Below are 24208 nucleotides of genomic sequence, written 5' to 3' on the forward strand. Positions count from 1 at the left end.
GGGTGGGGGATCCTGGTGCGGTTAGGGCTAGGTGGGGGGGGGCCTGATGCGGTTAGGGCTAGGTGGGGGGGAACAGGTTCAGAGTTCAACACAATGACTTCTGAAATACTCTCACGCTGTCTGTTGTGCTACTGTAGAAACAACACTACTTCTTTCAGTGATCCCTAAACTATATGGGACCACATGCAACATCGTTCAAATGGGGACCCTCTCCCCTTCCAGGTCTGTATGCGGCCGACTGCATTAGTAGGGTCTGTCCCAAATGGCACTCCGTTCCTCAATGTAGTGCACTGCGTGTTGACCAGAGCACTATTGGCCCTGCTCAAAAGTAGTGCACTATATATAGGGAATGGGGGTTCCATTGGGGCATGCAGACTAGGACTGTCATCTGGTAGTGATTAGTGACTGAGGTATTTCATGGTTAACTTGGCTACCAGATCCATTCCCTCATCGTCACTTTGTCAGTTAAGTTACATCATTAGAACGTGTAAGTTCAACAGTCTGCTGTTGATTTTCAAACCGGCCTGGACTCCATTACGCCGTAGAATCCGTGTGTTAGTCTGCTGCTTGTGGGAGATGTGAGTGTTCTGTAATTTCATCTTTAGTCTAGGGGGTTGCTGGGATGATAAACCAAAAAATTACAGACACAGACATTGACCTCTTACTGAAGCATTTAGCTTAGGTTGGTCATTTTGGGTGATTTTTGCAACCCAAACGCATTCCTGCAGATCGGTATTACCAAAATGTGCCCACAAGGGACGCTATTTCAACAGGGATCTTGATCCAGGAAGGGATGGAATGTCTCTGCTGTTACCATTTGAAGTTTGATCTTGACATTTAGCCACTTAGCCATTTAGCTAGCAAGTTAGCAAACCAAATGTATAGCTGGACTCTTGAGCTGGATAAAATTTATTTGACACCTCTAGTTATAAGTGGTGGTGAAGCACGGACCCCCCCAGACGCCCACAGGGCAGATTTTTTTTTTTTTTAATGGAACCATTCAGCGTCTTGAAACGAAGTACATTCACCTTAAGATTGTAGAGCGTGTAACTCAGTCAAACTTGTGTATGTCCCAGTCTGTCCTTATGTCTAACTACCTTGTCCTCTCTCCAGACGAGTCTGGGTTGGTGTCTTACTCTGTTGTCCACTACGTGTCCCTGTCTAACTGTCCCCTCTGTCTACTCCTCTCTTCAGATGAGCTCAGTCGCGCCAACCTGGAGCCCGGGGACACAGAGCAGGTGATTAACCACCTCCACAGAGAGCTGCTGGAGGCCCAGGAGTTGGCCAACACAGGCAAGCAGAAGTGTCTGGAGCTCCAGGCCTTACTGGAGGAGGAGAGGAGGAGTAACAGGCAGCAGACTGAGGAGTCAGCCAAGCAGATCCAGTACCTACAGAGTGAGTATAGTACCGATCAGTACATTAGAGTATAGTACAGATCAGTACATTAGAGTATAGTACAGATCAGTACAGTAGAGTATAGTGCAGATCAGTACATTAGAGTATAGTGCAGATCAGTACATTAGAGTATAGTACAGATCAGTACATTAGAGTATAGTGCAGATCAGTACATTAGAGTATAGTACAGATCAGTACATTAGAGTATAGTGCAGATCAGTACCTACAGAGTGAGTATAGTACCGATCAGTACATTAGAGTATAGTACAGATCAGTACATTAGAGTATAGTGCAGATCAGTACATTAGAGTATAGTGCAGATCAGTACATTGGAGTATAGTACAGATCAGTACATTAGAGTATAGTGCAGATCAGTACCTATAGAGTGAGTATAGTATGGATCAGTACATTAGAGTATAGTACTAGTTTAGGGACTGATTTAGACTTTAGGTGGGTGATTCCCCTCTAATCAGGGACTGATTTAGACTTTAGACATCAGGTGGGTGATTCCCCTCTAATCAGGGACTGATTTAGACTTTAGGTGGGTGATTCCCCTCTAATCAGGGACTGATTTAGACTTTAGGTGGGTGATTCCCCTCTAATCAGGGACTGATTTAGACTTTAGACATCAGGTGGGTGATCCCCCTCTAATCAGGGACTGATTTAGACTTTAGACATCAGGTGGATGATTCCCCTCTAATCAGGGACTGGTCTAGACCTGGGACACCAGGTGGGTGATTCCCCTCTAATCAGGGACTGATTTAGACTTTAGACATCAGGTGGGTGATTCCCCTCTAATCAGGGACTGATTTAGACTTTAGGTGGGTGATTCCCCTCTAATCAGGGACTGATTTAGACATTAGGTGGGTGATTCCCCTCTAATCAGGGACGGATTTAGACTTTAGACATCAGGTGGGTGATTCCCCTCTAATCAGGGACTGATTTAGACATTAGCTGGGTGATTCCCCTCTAATCAGGGACTGATTTAGACATTAGCTGGGTGATTCCCCTCTAATCAGGGACTGATTTAGACATTAGGTGGGTGATTCCCCTCTAATCAGGGACTGATTTAGACATTAGGTGGGTGATTCCCCTCTAATCAGGGACTGATTTAGACATTAGGTGGGTGATTCCCCTCTAATCAGGGACTGATTTAGACATTAGCTGGGTGATTCCCCTCTAATCAGGGACTGATTTAGACATTAGGTGGGTGATTCCCCTCTAATCAGGGACTGATTTAGACATTAGGTGGGTGATTCCCCTCTAATCAGGGACTGATTTAGACATTAAGGTGGGTGCAATTCATTATCAGGTAGAACAGAAAACCAGCAGGCTCCGGCCCTCGTAGGGTCAGAATTGAATACCTCTGCCACATACTATATCGATACAGTACCTATCTACATTACTATACCATACATTACAATACTATACCATGCATTGCATTATCCTAACATACTTTACATTACATTTCATACCATAAATTACATTATGTCATACATTACATTACTGTGGCATAAATTACATTACAATACTATGTCATACTTTATATTACTATACCATACTATACATTACTATACCATACATTACATTAGTATATCTTACCTTACTATACCTTGTATTACTTTACCATGCCATACATTACTATGCATCACAATACTATACCATACTTTACATTACTATATATTACATTACTATACCGCACATTACTATATCATACATTACAATACCATACATTACTATATATTACATTACTATACTTTACATTACTATATATTACATTACTATACTTTACATTACTATATATTACATTACTATACTTTACATTACTATATATTACATTACTATACCGCACATTACTATACCATACATTACATTACTATACCATACATTACTATACCATACATTACTATACTTTACATTACTATATATTACATTACTATACTTTACATTACTATATATTACATTACTATACTTTACATTACTATATATTACATTACTATACTTTACATTACTATATATTACATTACTATACCGCACATTACTATATATTACATTACTATACCGCACATTACTATACCATACATTACATTACTATACCATACATTACTATACCATACATTACTATACATTACATTACTATATATTACATTACTATACTTTACATTACTATATATTACATTACTATACTTTACATTACTATATATTACATTACTATACCGCACATTACTATACCATACATTACATTACTATAACATACATTACTATACCATACATTACTATACTTTACATTACTATATATTACATTACTATACTTTACATTACTATATATTACATTACTATACCGCACATTACTATACCATACATTACATTACTATACCATACATTACTATACCATACATTACTATACATTACATTACTATATATTACATTACTATACTTTACATTACTATATATTACATTACTATACCGCGCATTACAATAATATACCACCCATTACTATACCATCCAGTACTATACATTACTATAGCATACATTACTATTGCATACCTTACATTACCGTACATTGCATTACTATACCAAACATTACAATACATTACTATACCATACATTACATTAAACCACACATTACATTACTATACCTTACCTTATATTACATTACCATACATTACTATACCAAACATTACAATACATTGCATTACTATACCAAACATTACAATACATTAGTATACCATACATTACATTAAACCACACATTACATTAAACCACACATTACATTAAACCACACATTGCATTACTATACCAAACATTACAATACATTACTATACCATACATTACATTAAACCACACATTACATTATGTTACTATACCATACATTACATTAAACCACACATTACATTACTATACCTTACATTACATTAAACCACACATTACATTACTATACCTTACATTACATTAAACCTTACATTACGTTACTATACTATACATTACACCACACATTACATTACTATACCATACATTACATTAAACCACACATTACATTAAACCTTACATTACTATACTATACTATACATTACATTAAACCACACATTACATTACTATACCATACATTACATTAAACCACACATTACATTACTATACCTTACATTACATTAAACCTTACATTACATTACTATACTATACATCACATTAAACCACACATTACATTACTATACCTTACATTACATTAAACATTACATTACTATACATTACATTAAACCACACATTACTATACCTTACATTACACCACACATTACATTACTATACCTTACATTGCTATACATTACATTGCTATACATTACTATACATTACATTGCTATACATTACATTGCTATACATTACATTGCTATACATTACATTGCTATACATTACATTGCTATACATTACATTGCTATACATTGCTATACCTTACATTGCTATACATTACATTGCTATACATTACATTGCTATACATTACATTGCTATACCTTACTATACATTACTATACCTTACATTAACATTACTATACATTATATTACTATACCATACCTTATATTACTATACCATACATTACATCCAGATACATTACTATACATTACATTACTGTACCAAACATTGCATTACCATATATTACTATACCATACAATACCATACCATACATTACATTACATTACTATACCATACATTACTATACCATACCATACATTACTATACCATACCATACATTACTATACCATACAATCCAATGCTATACCATACATTTACATTGCTATACCATACATTACATTAAACCACACATTACATTACTATACCGTACATTACATTAAACCACACATTACATTACATTGCTATACCATACATTACATTAAACCACACATTACATTACTATACCTTACATTACATTAAACCACACATTACATTACTATACCTTACATTACATTAAACCACACATTACATTACTATACCTTACATTACATTAAACCTTACATTACGTTACTATACTATACATTACACCACACATTACATTACTATAGCATACATTACATTAAACCACACATTACATTACATTACTATACCTTACATTACATTAAACCTTACATTACTATACTATACTATACATTACATTAAACCACACAATCCATTACTATACCATACATTACATTAAACCACAAATTACATTACTATACCTTACATTACATTAAACCTTACATTACATTACTATACTATACATCACATTAAACCACACATTACATTACTATACCTTACATTACATTAAACATTACATTACATTACTATACTATACATTACATTAAACCACACATTACATTACTATACCTTACATTACATTAAACCACACATTACATTACTATACCTTACATTACATTAAACCACACATTACATTACTATACCTTACATTACACCTTACATTACGTTACTATACTATACATTACACCACACATTACATTACTATAGCATACATTACATTAAACCACACATTACATTACATTACTATACCTTACATTACATTAAACCTTACATTACTATACTATACTATACATTACATTAAACCACACAATCCATTACTATACCATACATTACATTAAACCACAAATTACATTACTATACCTTACATTACATTAAACCTTACATTACATTACTATACTATACATCACATTAAACCACACATTACATTACTATACCTTACATTACATTAAACATTACATTACATTACTATACTATACATTACATTAAACCACACATTACATTACTATACCTTACATTACATTAAACCACACATTACATTACTATACCTTACATTACACCTTACATTACGTTACTATACTATACATTACACCACACATTACATTACTATAGCATACATTACATTAAACCACACATTACATTACTATACCTTACATTACATTAAACCTTACATTACTATACTATACTATACATTACATTAAACCACACATTACATTACTATACCATACATTACATTAAACCACAAATTACATTACTATACCTTACATTACATTAAACCTTACATTACATTACTATACTATACATCACATTAAACCACACATTACATTACTATACCTTACATTACATTAAACATTACATTACATTACTATACTATACATTACATTAAACCACACATTACATTGCTATACATTACATTGCTATACATTACATTGCTATACATTACATTGCTATACATTATATTACTATACCTTACATTGCTATACATTACATTGCTATACATTACATTGTTATACATTACATTGCTATACCTTACATTGCTATACATTACTATACATTACATTGCTATACATTACATTAACATTACTATACATTATATTACTATACCATACATTACCATACCATACATTACATTACATTACTATACCATACATTACATTACTATACCATACATTACTATACCATACCATACATTACTATACCATACCATACATTGCTATACCATACATTGCATTGCTATACCATACATTACATTGCTATACCATACATTACATTGCTATACCATACATTACATTGCTATACCATACATTACATTGCTATACCATACATTTACATTGCTATACCATACATTACATTGCTATACCATACATTACATTGCTATACCATACATTACATTGCTATACCATACATTTACATTACTATACCATACATTACATTGCTATACCATACAGATACATTACCATACAGTAACCGTAACAAACAGATGTACCTAAATACAACCCACCCACCCCCTTAAGGCAGCCCTGAGTTTTCCTTATTCCATATAGTTATTAGGGCAGCTCTGCTTTGGGGTGGGAATCGAACCAGCAAGCTTGTGTATGGCAACCCAATCTGACCGCCCGTATATATTATTGTTTACATTACACGATTGTTTCCAGGTCAGTTGGGGAGAGATGTTCTATATTATATAGTGTATATACCATCTGTTTCCAGGTCAGTTGGGGAGAGATGTTCTATATTATATAGTGTATATACCATCTGTTTCCAGGTCAGTTGGGGAGAGATGTTCTATATTATATAGTGTATATACCATCTGTTTCCAGGTCAGTTGGGGAGAGATGTTGTATATTATATAGTGTATATGAAAGTATATACCATCTGTTTCCAGGTCAGTTGGGGGAGAGATGTTGTATATTATATAGTGTATATACCATCTGTTTCCAGGTCAGTTGGGGAGAGATGTTGTATATTATATAGTGTATATGAAAGTATATACCATCTGTTTCCAGGTCAGTTGGGGGAGAGATGTTGTATATTATATAGTGTATATACCATCTGTTTCCAGGTCAGTTGGGGAGAGATGTTGTATATTATATAGTGTATATACCATCTGTTTCCAGGTCAGTTGGGGAAGAGATGTTGTATATTATATAGTGTATATACCATCTGTTTCCAGGTCAGTTGGGGAGAGATATTATATAGTGTATATGCCATCTGTTTCCAGGTCAGTTGGGGAGAGATGTTGTATATTATATAGTGTATATGAAAGTATATGCCATCTGTTTCCAGGTCAGTTGGGGAGAGATGTTGTATATTATATAGTGTATATGAAAGTATATACCATCTGTTTCCAGGTCAGTTGGGAGAGATGTTGTATATTATATAGTGTATATACCATCTGTTTCCAGGTCAGTTGGGGAGAGATGTTGTATATTATATAGTGTATATACCATCTGTTTCCAGGTCAGTTGAGGAGAGATGTTGTATATTATATAGTGTATATACCATCTGTTTCCAGGTCAGTTGAGGAGAGATGTTGTATATTATATAGTGTATATGAAAGTATATACCATCTGTTTCCAGGTCAGTTGAGGAGAGATGTTGTATATTATATAGTGTATATGAAAGTATATACCATCTGTTTCCAGGTCAGTTGGGGAGAGATGTTGTATATTATATAGTGTATACCATCTGTTTCCAGGTCAGTTGGGGAGAGATGTTGTATATTATATAGTGTATACCATCTGTTTCCAGGTCAGTTGGGGAGAGATGTTGTATATTATATAGTGTATATGAAAGTATATACCATCTGTTTCCAGGTCAGTTGGGGAGAGATGTTGTATATTATATAGTGTATATGAAAGTATATACCATCTGTTTCCAGGTCAGTTGGGGGAGAGATGTTGTATATTATATAGTGTATATACCATTCCAGGTCAGTTGGGGAGAGATGTTGTATATTATATAGTGTATATACCATCTGTTTCCAGGTCAGTTGGGGAAGAGATGTTGTATATTATATAGTGTATATACCATCTGTTTCCAGGTCAGTTGGGGAGAGATATTATATAGTGTATATGCCATCTGTTTCCAGGTCAGTTGGGGAGAGATGTTGTATATTATATAGTGTATATGAAAGTATATGCCATCTGTTTCCAGGTCAGTTGGGGAGAGATGTTGTATATTATATAGTGTATATGAAAGTATATACCATCTGTTTCCAGGTCAGTTGGGGAGAGATGTTGTATATTATATAGTGTATATACCATCTGTTTCCAGGTCAGTTGGGGAGAGATGTTGTATATTATATAGTGTATATACCATCTGTTTCCAGGTCAGTTGAGGAGAGATGTTGTATATTATATAGTGTATATGAAAGTATATACCATCTGTTTCCAGGTCAGTTGGGGAGAGATGTTGTATATTATATAGTGTATACCATCTGTTTCCAGGTCAGTTGGGGAGAGATGTTGTATATTATATAGTGTATACCATCTGTTTCCAGGTCAGTTGGGGAGAGATGTTGTATATTATATAGTGTATATGAAAGTATATACCATCTGTTTCCAGGTCAGTTGGGGAGAGATGTTGTATATTATATAGTGTATATGAAAGTATATACCATCTGTTTCCAGGTCAGTTGGGGGAGAGATGTTGTATATTATATAGTGTATATACCATCTGTTTCCAGGTCAGTTGGGGAGAGATGTTGTATATTATATAGTGTATATACCATCTGTTTCCAGGTCAGTTGGGGAAGAGATGTTGTATATTATATAGTGTATATACCATCTGTTTCCAGGTCAGTTGGGGAGAGATATTATATAGTGTATATGCCATCTGTTTCCAGGTCAGTTGGGGAGAGATGTTGTATATTATATAGTGTATATGAAAGTATATGCCATCTGTTTCCAGGTCAGTTGGGGAGAGATGTTGTATATTATATAGTGTATATGAAAGTATATACCATCTGTTTCCAGGTCAGTTGGGGAGAGATGTTGTATATTATATAGTGTATATACCATCTGTTTCCAGGTCAGTTGGGGAGAGATGTTGTATATTATATAGTGTATATACCATCTGTTTCCAGGTCAGTTGAGGAGAGATGTTGTATATTATATAGTGTATATGAAAGTATATACCATCTGTTTCCAGGTCAGTTGGGGAGAGATGTTGTATATTATATAGTGTATACCATCTGTTTCCAGGTCAGTTGGGGAGAGATGTTGTATATTATATAGTGTATACCATCTGTTTCCAGGTCAGTTGGGAGAGATGTTGTATATTATATAGTGTATATGAAAGTATATACCATCTGTTTCCAGGTCAGTTGGGGAGAGATGTTGTATATTATATAGTGTATATGAAAGTATATACCATCTGTTTCCAGGTCAGTTGGGGAGAGATGTTGTATATTATATAGTGTATATGCCATCTGTTTCCAGGTCAGTTGGGGAGAGATGTTGTATATTATATAGTGTATACCATCTGTTTCCAGGTCAGTTGGGGAGAGATGTTGTATATTATATAGTGTATATGAAAGTATATACCATCTGTTTCCAGGTCAGTTGGGGGAGAGATGTTGTATATTATATAGTGTATATACCATCTGTTTCCAGGTCAGTTGGGGAGAGATGTTGTATATTATATAGTGTATATACCATCTGTTTCCAGGTCAGTTGGGGAAGAGATGTTGTATATTATATAGTGTATATACCATCTGTTTCCAGGTCAGTTGGGGAGAGATGTTGTATATTATATAGTGTATATACCATCTGTTTCCAGGTCAGTTGGGGAGAGATGTTCTATATTATATAGTGTATATACCATCTGTTTCCAGGTCAGTTGGGGGAGAGATGTTGTATATTATATAGTGTATATGCCATCTGTTTCCAGGTCAGTTGGGGAGAGATGTTGTATATTATATAGTGTATATACCATCTGTTTCCAGGTCAGTTGGGGAGAGATGTTGTATATTATATAGTGTATATGCCATCTGTTTCCAGGTCAGTTGGGGAGAGATGTTGTATATTATATAGTGTATATACCATCTGTTTCCAGGTCAGTTGGGGGAGAGATGTTGTATATTATATAGTGTATATACCATCTGTTTCCAGGTCAGTTGGGGAGAGATGTTGTATATTATATAGTGTATATGCCATCTGTTTCCAGGTCAGTTGGGGAGAGATGTTGTATATTATATAGTGTATATGAAAGTATATACCATCTGTTTCCAGGTCAGTTGAGGAGAGATGTTGTATATTATATAGTGTATATACCATCTGTTTCCAGGTCAGTTGGGGAGAGATGTTGTATATTATATAGTGTATATACCATCTGTTTCCAGGTCAGTTGGGGAGAGATGTTGTATATTATATAGTGTATATGAACGTATATACCATCTGTTTCCAGGTCAGTTGAGGAGAGATGTTGTATATTATATAGTGTATATGAAAGTATATACCATCTGTTTCCAGGTCAGTTGGGGGAGAGATGTTGTATATTATATAGTGTATATACCATCTGTTTCCAGGTCAGTTGAGGAGAGATGTTGTATATTATATAGTGTATATGCCATCTGTTTCCAGGTCAGTTGGGGGAGAGATGTTGTATATTATATAGTGTATATGAAAGTATATGCCATCTGTTTCCAGGTCAGTTGGGGAGAGATGTTGTATATTATATAGTGTATATGAAAGTATATACCATCTGTTTCCAGGTCAGTTGGGGAGAGATGTTGTATATTATATAGTGTATATACCATCTGTTTCCAGGTCAGTTGGGGAGAGATGTTGTATATTATATAGTGTATATACCATCTGTTTCCAGGTCAGTTGAGGAGAGATGTTGTATATTATATAGTGTATATGAAAGTATATACCATCTGTTTCCAGGTCAGTTGGGGAGAGATGTTGTATATTATATAGTGTATACCATCTGTTTCCAGGTCAGTTGGGGAGAGATGTTGTATATTATATAGTGTATACCATCTGTTTCCAGGTCAGTTGGGAGAGATGTTGTATATTATATAGTGTATATGAAAGTATATACCATCTGTTTCCAGGTCAGTTGGGGAGAGATGTTGTATATTATATAGTGTATATGAAAGTATATACCATCTGTTTCCAGGTCAGTTGGGGAGAGATGTTGTATATTATATAGTGTATATGCCATCTGTTTCCAGGTCAGTTGGGGGAGAGATGTTGTATATTATATAGTGTATACGCCATCTGTTTCCAGGTCAGTTGGGGAGAGATGTTGTATATTATATAGTGTATATGAAAGTATATACCATCTGTTTCCAGGTCAGTTGGGGAGAGATGTTGTATATTATATAGTGTATATGAAAGTATATACCATCTGTTTCCAGGTCAGTTGGGGAGAGATGTTGTATATTATATAGTGTATATGCCATCTGTTTCCAGGTCAGTTGGGGGAGAGATGTTGTATATTATATAGTGTATACCATCTGTTTCCAGGTCAGTTGGGGAGAGATGTTGTATATTATATAGTGTATATACCATCTGTTTCCAGGTCAGTTGAGGAGAGATGTTGTATATTATATAGTGTATATACCATCTGTTTCCAGGTCAGTTGGGGGAGAGATGTTGTATATTATATAGTGTATATACCATCTGTTTCCAGGTCAGTTGGGGAGAGATGTTGTATATTATATAGTGTATATGCCATCTGTTTCCAGGTCAGTTGGGGAGAGATGTTGTATATTATATAGTGTATATGCCATCTGTTTCCAGGTCAGTTGGGGGAGAGATGTTGTATATTATATAGTGTATATGAACGTATATACCATCTGTTTCCAGGTCAGTTGAGGAGAGATGTTGTATATTATATAGTGTATATGCCATCTGTTTCCAGGTCAGTTGGGGGAGAGATGTTGTATATTATATAGTGTATATGAAAGTATATACCATCTGTTTCCAGGTCAGTGGGGGAGAGATGTTGTATATTATATAGTGTATATACCATCTGTTTCCAGGTCAGTTGGGGGAGAGATGTTGTATATTATATAGTGTATATACCATCTGTTTCCAGGTCAGTTGGGGAGAGATATTATATAGTGTATATGAAAGTATATACCATCTGTTTCCAGGTCAGTTGGGGAGAGATGTTGTATATTATATAGTGTATATACCATCTGTTTCCAGGTCAGTTGGGGGAGAGATGTTGTATATTATATAGTGTATATGAACGGATATACCATCTGTTTCCAGGTCAGTTGGGGAAGCTAGCGGTCGACATGGAGGAGCTGAAGGAGCAGAGAGAGAGCAGCATCAGCAGCACACAGGAGGAGCTGTACTCTGCTCAGGAGGAGGTGCTAGTTCTCCACCACGCCATGGAGGCCGCCACGGCCGAGAGGGAGCGAGACATCGCCGCCCTGCAGAGGGACCTGGGAGGTGTCACGGCCGAGCTGGAGAAGTGGCGTCAGGCTGCGTCGAAATACGAACAGGAGATCAACTCCCTGCAGGCCACCTTCCAACAGCAGAGCCTGCACCAGCAGAGAGCCCTCGAGCTACAAGGTACGATACTATGCTAACCCCTAACCTTTCTAACAGAGCCTGATGGGTGTTCCTGATCAATTCCCTACATTATCCTCCATCATATGGAATTGAAACTGACCTCTCTCTCTCTATACGCTAGCCAAAATACACATTTTTGTTGTTGTTGTTGTACTTTGTTGACACATCCTTGCAGCATAAAAGTTGCCAGTGTTTTGAATTCAGAAGGACTGCTATAATAATGACCTGTTTCTGTAGGAGAGTTGGAGCGCCTTCAGAAGGACTGCTATAATAATGACCTGTTTCTGTAGGAGAGTTGGAGCGCCTTCAGAAGGACTGCTATAATAATGACCTGTTTCTGTAGGAGAGTTGGAGCGCCTTCAGAAGGACTGCTATAATAATGACCTGTTTCTGTAGGAGAGTTGGAGCGTCTTCAGAAGGACTGCTATAATAATGACCTGTTTCTGTAGGAGAGTTGGAGCGCCTTCAGAAGGACTGCTATAATAATGACCTGTTTCTGTAGGAGAGTTGGAGCGCCTTCAGAAGGACTGCTATAATAATGACCTGTTTCTGTAGGAGAGTTGGAGCGCCTTCAGAAGGACTGCTATAATAATGACCTGTTTCTGTAGGAGAGTTGGAGCGCCTTCAGAAGGACTGCTATAATAATGACCTGTTTCTGTAGGAGAGTTGGAGCGCCTTCAGAAGGACTGCTATAATAATGACCTGTTTCTGTAGGAGAGTTGGAGCGCCTTCAGAAGGACTGCTATAATAATGACCTGTTTCTGTAGGAGAGTTGGAGCGTCTTCAGAAGGACTGACCTGTTTCTATAATAATGACCTGTTTCTGTAGGAGAGTTGGAGCGCCTTCAGAAGGCCTGCTATAATAATGACCTGTTTCTGTAGGAGAGTTGGAGCGCCTTCAGAAGGACTGCTATAATAATGACCTGTTTCTGTAGGAGAGTTGGAGCGCCTTCAGAAGGACTGCTATAATAATGACCTGTTTCTGTAGGAGAGTTGGAGCGCCTTCAGAAGGACTGCTATAATAATGACCTGTTTCTGTAGGAGAGTTGGAGCGCCTTCAGAAGGACTGCTATAATAATGACCTGTTTCTGTAGGAGAGTTGGAGCGTCTTCAGAAGGACTGCTATAATAATGACCTGTTTCTGTAGGAGAGTTGGAGCGTCTTCAGAAGGACTGCTATAATAATGACCTGTTTCTGTAGGAGAGTTGGAGCGTCTTCAGAAGGACTGCTATAATAATGACCTGTTTCTGTAGGAGAGTTGGAGCGTCTTCAGAAGGACTGCTATAATAATGACCTGTTTCTGTAGGAGAGTTGGAGCGCCTTCAGAAGGACTGCTATAATAATGACCTGTTTCTGTAGGAGAGTTGGAGCGCCTTCAGAAGGACTGCTATAATAATGACCTGTTTCTGTAGGAGAGTTGGAGCGCTTCAGAAGGACTGCTATAATAATGACCTGTTTCTGTAGGAGAGTTGGAGCGTCTTCAGAAGGACTGCTATAATAATGACCTGTTTCTGTAGGAGAGTTGGAGCGCCTTCAGAAGGACTGCTATAATAATGACCTGTTTCTGTAGGAGAGTTGGAGCGCCTTCAGAAGGACTGCTATAATAATGACCTGTTTCTGTAGGAGAGTTGGAGCGCCTTCAGAAGGACTGCTATAATAATGACCTGTTTCTGTAGGAGAGTTGGAGCGTCTTCAGAAGGACTGCTATAATAATGACCTGTTTCTGTAGGAGAGTTGGAGCGCCTTCAGAAGGACTGCTATAATAATGACCTGTTTCTGTAGGAGAGTTGGAGCGCCTTCAGAAGGACTGCTATAATAATGACCTGTTTCTGTAGGAGAGTTGGAGCGCCTTCAGAAGGACTGCTATAATAATGACCTGTTTCTGTAGGAGAGTTGGAGCGCCCTTCAGAAGGACTGCTATAATAATGACCTGTTTCTGTAGGAGAGTTGGAGCGCCTTCAGAAGGACTGCTATAATAATGACCTGTTTGACCTGTTTCGACTATAATAATTGTAGGAGAGTTGGAGCGCCTTCAGAAGGACTGCTATAATAATGACCTGTTTCTGTAGGAGAGTTGGAGCGCCTTCAGAAGGACTGCTATAATAATGACCTGTTTCTGTAGGAGAGTTGGAGCGCCTTCAGAAGGACTGCTATAATAATGACCTGTTTCTGTAGGAGAGTTGGAGCGTCTTCAGAAGGACTGCGACCTGTTTCTGTAGGGGAGAGGAGCGCCTTCAGAAGGACTGCTATAATAATGACCTGTTTCTGTAGGAGAGTTGGAGCGTCTTCAGAAGGACTGCTATAATAATGACCTGTTTCTGTAGGAGAGTTGGAGCGCCTTCAGAAGGACTGCTATAATAATGACCTGTTTCTGTAGGAGAGTTGGAGCGCCTTCAGAAGGACTGCTATAATAATGACCTGTTTCTGTAGGAGAGTTGGAGCGTCTTCAGAAGGACTGCTATAATAATGACCTGTTTCTGTAGGAGAGTTGGAGCGCCTTCAGAAGGACTGCTATAATAATGACCTGTTTCTGTAGGAGAGTTGGAGCGCCTTCAGAAGGACTGCTATAATAATGACCTGTTTCTGTAGGAGAGTTGGAGCGCCTTCAGAAGGACTGCTATAATAATGACCTGTTTCTGTAGGAGAGTTGGAGGCGTCTTCAGAAGGACTGCTATAATAATGACCTGTTTCTGTAGGAGAGTTGGAGCGCCTTCAGAAGGACTGCTATAATAATGACCTGTTTCTGTAGGAGAGTTGGAGCGCCTTCAGAAGGACTGCTATAATAATGACCTGTTTCTGTAGGAGAGTTGGAGCGCCTTCAGAAGGACTGCTATAATAATGACCTGTTTCTGTAGGAGAGTTGGAGCGTCTTCAGAAGGACTGCTATAATAATGACCTGTTTCTGTAGGAGAGTTGGAGCGCCTTCAGAAGGACTGCTATAATAATGACCTGTTTCTGTAGGAGAGTTGGAGCGCCTTCAGAAGGACTGCTATAATAATGACCTGTTTCTGTAGGAGAGTTGGAGCGCCTTCAGAAGGACTGCTATAATAATGACCTGTTTCTGTAGGAGAGTTGGAGCGCCTTCAGAAGGACTGCTATAATAATGACCTGTTTCTGTAGGAGAGTTGGAGCGCCTTCAGAAGGACTGCTATAATAATGACCTGTTTCTGTAGGAGAGTTGGAGCGTCTTCAGAAGGACTGCTATAATAATGACCTGTTTCTGTAGGAGAGTTGGAGCGCCTTCAGAAGGACTGCTATAATAATGACCTGTTTCTGTAGGAGAGTTGGAGCGCGCCTTCAGAAGGACTGCTATAATAATGACCTGTTTCTGTAGGAGAGTTGGAGCGCCTTCAGAAGGAGCGACCTGTTTCTGTAGGAGAAGGACTGCTATAATAATGACCTGTTTCTGTAGGAGAGTTGGAGCGCCTTCAGAAGGACTGCTATAATAATGACCTGTTTCTGTAGGAGAGTTGGAGCGCCTTCAGAAGGACTGCTATAATAATGACCTGTTTCTGTAGGAGAGTTGGAGCGCCTTCAGAAGGACTGCTATAATAATGACCTGTTTCTGTAGGAGAGTTGGAGCGCCTTCAGAAGGACTGCTATAATAATGACCTGTTTCTGTAGGAGAGTTGGAGCGCCTTCAGAAGGACTGCTATAATAATGACCTGTTTCTGTAGGAGAGTTGGAGCGCCTTCAGAAGGACTGCTATAATAATGACCTGTTTCTGTAGGAGAGTTGGAGCGCCTTCAGAAGGACTGCTATAATAATGACCTGTTTCTGTAGGAGAGTTGGAGCGCCTTCAGAAGGACTGCTATAATAATGACCTGTTTCTGTAGGAGAGTTGGAGCGCCTTCAGAAGGACTGCTATAATAATGACCTGTTTCTGTAGGAGAGTTGGAGCGCCTTCAGAAGGACTGCTATAATAATGACCTGTTTCTGTAGGAGAGTTGGAGCGTCTTCAGAAGGACTGCTATAATAATGACCTGTTTCTGTAGGAGAGTTGGAGCGCCTTCAGAAGGACTGCTATAATAATGACCTGTTTCTGTAGGAGAGTTGGAGCGCCTTCAGAAGGACTGCTATAATAATGACCTGTTTCTGTAGGAGAGTTGGAGCGCCTTCAGAAGGACTGCTATAATAATGACCTGTTTCTGTAGGAGAGTTGGAGCGCCTTCAGAAGGACTGCTATAATAATGACCTGTTTCTGTAGGAGAGTTGGAGCGCCTTCAGAAGGACTGCTATAATAATGACCTGTTTCTGTAGGAGAGTTGGAGCGCCTTCAGAAGGACTGCTATAATAATGACCTGTTTCTGTAGGAGAGTTGGAGCGCCTTCAGAAGGACTGCTATAATAATGACCTGTTTCTGTAGGAGAGTTGGAGCGCCTTCAGAAGGACTGCTATAATAATGACCTGTTTCTGTAGGAGAGTTGGAGCGCCTTCAGAAGGACTGCTATAATAATGACCTGTTTCTGTAGGAGAGTTGGAGCGCCTTCAGAAGGACTGCTATAATAATGACCTGTTTCTGTAGGAGAGTTGGAGCGTCTTCAGAAGGACTGCTATAATAATGACCTGTTTCTGTAGGAGAGTTGGAGCGCCTTCAGAAGGACTGCTATAATAATGACCTGTTTCTGTAGGAGAGTTGGAGCGCCTTCAGAAGGACTGCTATAATAATGACCTGTTTCTGTAGGAGAGTTGGAGCGCCTTCAGAAGGACTGCTATAATAATGACCTGTTTCTGTAGGAGAGTTGGAGCGTCTTCAGAAGGACTGCTATAATAATGACCTGTTTCTGTAGGAGAGTTGGAGCGCCTTCAGAAGGACTGCTATAATAATGACCTGTTTCTGTAGGAGAGTTGGAGCGCCTTCAGAAGGACTGCTATAATAATGACCTGTTTCTGTAGGAGAGTTGGAGCGCCTTCAGAAGGACTGCTATAATAATGACCTGTTTCTGTAGGAGAGTTGGAGCGCCTTCAGAAGGACTGCTATAATAATGACCTGTTTCTGTAGGAGAGTTGGAGCGCCTTCAGAAGGACTGCTATAATAATGACCTGTTTCTGTAGGAGAGTTGGAGCGCCTTCAGAAGGACTGCTATAATAATGACCTGTTTCTGTAGGAGAGTTGGAGCGCCTTCAGAAGGACTGCTATAATAATGACCTGTTTCTGTAGGAGAGTTGGAGCGCCTTCAGAAGGACTGCTATAATAATGACCTGTTTCTGTAGGAGAGTTGGAGCGCCTTCAGAAGGACTGCTATAATAATGACCTGTTTCTGTAGGAGAGTTGGAGCGCCTTCAGAAGGACTGCTATAATAATGACCTGTTTCTGTAGGAGAGTTGGAGCGCCTTCAGAAGGACTGCTATAATAATGACCTGTTTCTGTAGGAGAGTTGGAGCGTCTTCAGAAGGACTGCTATAATAATGACCTGTTTCTGTAGGAGAGTTGGAGCGCCTTCAGAAGGACTGCTATAATAATGACCTGTTTCTGTAGGAGAGTTGGAGCGCCTTCAGAAGGACTGCTATAATAATGACCTGTTTCTGTAGGAGAGTTGGAGCGCCTTCAGAAGGACTGCTATAATAATGACCTGTTTCTGTAGGAGAGTTGGAGCGCCTTCAGAAGGACTGCTATAATAATGACCTGTTTCTGTAGGAGAGTTGGAGCGCCTTCAGAAGGACTGCTATAATAATGACCTGTTTCTGTAGGAGAGTTGGAGCGCCTTCAGAAGGACTGCTATAATAATGACCTGTTTCTGTAGGAGAGTTGGAGCGCCTTCAGAAGGACTGCTATAATAATGACCTGTTTCTGTAGGAGAGTTGGAGCGCCTTCAGAAGGACTGCTATAATAATGACCTGTTTCTGTGGGAGAGTTGGAGCGCCTTCAGAAGGACTGCTATAATAATGACCTGTTTCTGTAGGAGAGTTGGAGCGCCTTCAGAAGGACTGCTATAATAATGACCTGTTTCTGTAGGAGAGTTGGAGCGCCTTCAGAAGGACTGCTCCAGTCTGCAGCAGGAGTGTGACTGTCTCCGTTCTGAGAAGACGACCCTGGTGAACAGACTACACGGACTGGAGACGGACCTGGACAGGTGGGTCCACACACCGCAGACACAGCAGATTGGAGGGGGGGGGGGGTGTTATCCCTGATGGTCAACGGAACACCTTAGCCGCTACACCAGGAAATATGTCACTACACAGAGCAATGACATCCAGAAGTGACAGTGGTAAGGTCTGCCAAGTGTTGCTTTTTGCTTACTGCAGCCCCGGCTTAATGCAGACTGGGTCCATTCCTGTAGCTAGTCCCGGTGGGGTGCGAATCCACCTTTCTAACTGAACTAAGCGAGGAAGCCCAACTGCCTATACAAGGGGAGGGACATATTAGGAAACACTCATCTCCATCTGATGTAAGACTTCTACAAGTGTTCCACTTCTAGGTGTCAAAGGAGGAGTCCGAGTGGAAGGGTTACCGTTTCAGACCTCTGAGCTGCAGCAGGGTTACTGTTTCAGACCTCTGAGCTGCAGCAGGGTTACTGTTTCAGACCTCTGAGCTGCAGCAGGGTTACTGTTTCAGACCTCTGAGCTGCAGCAGGGTTACCGTTTCAGACCTCTGAGCTGCAGCAGGGTTACTGTTTCAGACCTCTGAGCAGCAGCAGGGTTACTGTTTCAGACCTCTGAGCTGCAGCAGGGTTACCGTTTCAGACCTCTGAGCTGCAGCAGGGTTACTGTTTCAGACCTCTGAGCTGCAGCAGGGTTACTGTTTCAGACCTCTGAGCTGCAGCAGGGTTACTGTTTCAGACCTCTGAGCTGCAGCAGGGTTACTGCTTCAGACCTCTGAGCTGCAGCAGGGTTACTGTTTCAGACCTCTGAGCTGCAGCAGGGTTACTGCTTCAGACCTCTGAGCTGCAGCAGGGTTACTGTTTCAGACCTCTGAGCTGCAGCAGGGTTACTGCTTCAGACCTCTGAGCTGCAGCAGGGTTACTGTTTCAGACCTCTGAGCTGCAGCAGGGTTACTGTTTCAGACCTCTGAGCTGCAGCAGGGTTACTGTTTCAGACCTCTGAGCTGCAGCAGGGTTACCGTTTCAGACCTCTGAGCTGCAGCAGGGTTACTGTTTCAGACCTCTGAGCTGCAGCAGGGTTACCGTTTCAGACCTCTGAGCTGCAGCAGGGTTACTGTTTCAGACCTCACACTGAGCTGCAGCAGGGTTACTGTTTCAGACCTCTGAGCTGCAGCAGGGTTACTGTTTCAGACCTCTGAGCTGCAGCAGGGTTACTGTTTCAGACCTCTGAGCTGCAGCAGGGTTACCGTTCAGACCTCTGAGCTGCAGCAGGGTTACTGTTTCAGACCTCTGAGCTGCAGCAGGGTTACCGTTTCAGACCTCTGAGCTGCAGCAGGGTTACTGTTTCAGACCTCTGAGCTGCAGCAGGGTTACTGTTTCAGACCTCTGAGCTGCAGCAGGGTTACTGTTTCAGACCTCTGAGCTGCAGCAGGGTTACTGTTTCAAACCTCTGAGCTGCAGCAGGGTTACTGTTTCAGACCTCTGAGCTGCAGCAGGGTTACTGTTTCAGACCTCTGAGCTGCAGCAGGGTTACTGTTTCAGACCTCCTCACACTGAGCTGCAGCAGGGTTACTGTTTCAGACTTCTGAGCTGCAGCAGGGTTACTGTTTCAAACCTCTGAGCTGCAGCAGGGTTACTGTTTCAGACCTCTGAGCTGCAGCAGGGTTACTGTTTCAAACCTCTGAGCTGCAGCAGGGTTACTGTTTCAGACCTCTGAGCTGCAGCAGGGTTACTGTTTCAGACCTCTGAGCTGCAGCAGGGTTACTGTTTCAGACCTCTGAGCTGCAGCAGGGTTACCGTTTTTGACCTCTGAGCTGCAGCAGGGTTACCGTTTCAGACCTCTGAGCTGCAGCAGGGTTACTGTTTCAGACCTCTGAGCTGCAGCAGGGTTACCGTTCAGACCTCTGAGCTGCAGCAGGGTTACTGTTTCAGACCTCTGAGCTGCAGCAGGGTTACTGTTTCAGACCTCTGAGCTGCAGCAGGGTTACTGTTTCAGACCTCTGGAGCTGCAGCAGGGTTACTGTTTCAGACCTCTGAGCTGCAGCAGGGTTACTGTTTCAGACCTCGGAGTTGCAGCAGGGTTACTGTTTCAGACCTCTGAGCTGCAGCAGGGTTACTGTTTCAGACCTCTGAGCTGCAGCAGGGTTACTGTTTCAGACCTCTGAGCTGCAGCAGGGTTACTGTTCAGACCTCTGAGCTGCAGCAGGTTACTGTTTCAAACCTCTGAGCTGCAGCAGGGTTACTGTTTCAGACCTCTGAGCTGCAGCAGGGTTACTGTTCAGACCTCTGAGCTGCAGCAGGGTTACTGTTTCAGACCTCACACTGAGCTGCAGCAGGGTTACTGTTTCAGACCTCTGAGCTGCAGCAGGGTTACTGTTTCAGACCTCTGAGCTGCAGCAGGGTTACTGTTTCAGACCTCTGAGCTGCAGCAGGGTTACTGTTTCAGACCTCTGAGCTGCAGCAGGGTTACTGTTTCAGACCTCCTCACACTGAGCTGCAGCAGGGTTACTGTTTCAGACCTCTGAGCTGCAGCAGGGTTACTGTTTCAAACCTCTGAGCTGCAGCAGGGTTACTGTTTCAGACCTCTGAGTTGCAGCAGGGTTACTGTTTCAGACCTCTGAGCTGCAGCAGGGTTACTGTTTCAAACCTCTGAGCTGCAGCAGGGTTACTGTTTCAGACCTCTGAGCTGCAGCAGGGTTACTGTTTCAGACCTCTGAGCTGCAGCAGGGTTACTGTTTCAGACCTCTGAGCTGCAGCAGGGTTACTGTTTCAAACCTCTGAGCTGCAGCAGGGTTACTGTTTCAGACCTCTGAGCTGCAGCAGGGTTACTGTTTCAGACCTCTGAGCTGCAGCAGGGTTACTGTTTCAGACCTCTGAGCTGCAGCAGGGTTACTGTTTCAAACCTCTGAGCTGCAGCAGGGTTACTGTTTCAGACCTCTGAGCTGCAGCAGGGTTACTGTTTCAGACCTCCTCACTCTGAGCTGCAGCAGGGTTACTGTTTCAGACCTCTGAGCTGCAGCAGGGTTACTGTTTCAGACCTCTGAGCTGCAGCAGGGTTACTGTTTCAGACCTCTGAGCTGCAGCAGGGTTACTGCTTCAGACCTCTGAGCTGCAGCAGGGTTACTGTTTCAGACCTCTGAGCTGCAGCAGGGTTACTGTTTCAGACCTCACACTGAGCTGCAGCAGGGTTACTGTTTCAGACCTCTGAGCTGCAGCAGGGTTACTGTTTCAGACCTCACACTGAGCTGCAGCAGGGTTACTGTTTCAGACCTCTGAGCTGCAGCAGGGTTACTGTTTCAGACCTCTGAGCTGCAGCAGGGTTACTGCTTCAGACCTCTGAGCTGCAGCAGGGTTACTGTTTCAGACCTCTGAGCTGCAGCAGGGTTACTGTTTCAGACCTCTGAGCTGCAGCAGGGTTACTGTTTCAGACCTCACACTGAGCTGCAGCAGGGTTACTGTTTCAGACCTCACACTGAGCTGCAGCAGGGTTACTGTTTCAGACCTCTGAGCTGCAGCAGGGTTACCGTTTTTGACCTCTGAGCTGCAGCAGGGTTACGGTTTTTGACCTCTGAGCTGCAGCAGGGTTACTGTTTCAGACCTCTGAGCTGCAGCAGGGTTACTGTTTCAGACCTCTGAGCTGCAGCAGGGTTACCGTTTTTGACCTCTGAGCTGCAGCAGGGTTACGGTTTTTGACCTCTGAGCTGCAGCAGGGTTACGGTTTCAGACCTCCTCACACTGAGCTGCAGCAGGGTTACCGTTTTTGACCTCCTCACACTGAGCTGCAGCAGGGTTACCGTTTTTGACCTCCTCACACTGAGCTGCAGCAGGGTTACCGTTTTTGACCTCCTCACACTGAGCTGCAGCAGGGTTACTGTTTCAGACCTCCTCACACTGAGCTGCAGCAGGGTTACCGTTTTTGACCTCCTCACACTGAGCTGCAGCAGGGTTACCGTTTTTGACCTCCTCACACTGAGCTGCAGCAGGGTTACCGTTTTTGACCTCCTCACTGAGCTGCAGCAGGGTTACCGTTTTTTGACCTCCTCACACTGAGCTGCAGCAGGGTTACCGTTTTGACCTCCTCACACTGAGCTGCAGCAGGTTTACCGTTTTGACCACCTCACACTGAGCTGCATTCACAAAGGCAGGACAGACTGACTGTTTGGCTCCTTTATTAAGCAGCTCAGTCTCTGTTCTGAACATGCAGACCTGGGCATGGTTGTTGGTCTACTGCCCTGTCAGCAGAGACGCTGGAAAGAGTCAACCAGGTTTGAGCTGCCTCTGCTCTCTGTCAGTCTCCACGTCTCTGCTGCCAGTCAACATGTTGGAATCCTTCATCCCAGTCAGCGCTATCGGAGGCAGGATGAATCTAGTGCTATTGGGGGTTGTGCTCGCCTGGTACGGTGTGGGTGGATAACCTGTCAGCTATTTGCCAGCTGTGTGGGTGTGAGGGCTTCAACAGCAGCAGTGTGGAGGAGCTGACTTGGGACAGGGGCAGCATGGAGAGGAGGGAAGGAGAGTGATGGAGGACGGAGAGAGCAGTTGAATTGTTGACCGAAAGCTGAAGTACAACTGACTCCCCTTATTATTATTGAACTATCCATCCATGTGCTTTTGACCACCTGTCCTCCCTCTTCTCAGTTCCAGGGAGCAGACTGCCAGTCTGAACAGCAGTCTGCAGTTACTGGAGAAGTCCCAGGGAGAGATGCAGAGTAGACTGGGCTCACTGCAGGACCAACACCTCCAGGACGCTAACAAGCTGCAGTCACAGTTAACCCAGGCTGCTAGCAGGACACAGAGCCTGCAGAGAGGTATGATGCAGTACACACAGCTATCCCTGGTACCAGCACATAGCTATCCCTGGTACCAGCCACACAGCTATCCTGGTACCCAGCCACAGCTATCCCTGGTACCAGCCACAGCTATCCCTGGTACCAGCCACACAGCTATCCCTGGTACCAGC

General features: G+C 41.5%; 1 protein-coding gene across 1 annotated transcript; it reads left to right on the forward strand.

Moving 5' to 3' along the window:
• Positions 1-1194: 1194 nt before the first annotated feature.
• LOC135535369 (sarcolemmal membrane-associated protein-like) lies at positions 1195-24056 on the forward strand (the record flags this gene model as incomplete). The annotated part of the gene is made up of 4 exons (XM_064962024.1): positions 1195-1395; positions 12903-13208; positions 19164-19281; positions 23887-24056. Coding segments are annotated over 4 exons (795 nt in total), but the record flags the coding sequence as incomplete, so codon positions are not given.
• Between the last annotated feature and the right edge of the window lie 152 nt (positions 24057-24208).

This window comes from Oncorhynchus masou, unplaced genomic scaffold, assembly GCF_036934945.1.
Source record: "Oncorhynchus masou masou isolate Uvic2021 unplaced genomic scaffold, UVic_Omas_1.1 unplaced_scaffold_4860, whole genome shotgun sequence".
Lineage (NCBI taxonomy): Eukaryota > Metazoa > Chordata > Actinopteri > Salmoniformes > Salmonidae > Oncorhynchus > Oncorhynchus masou.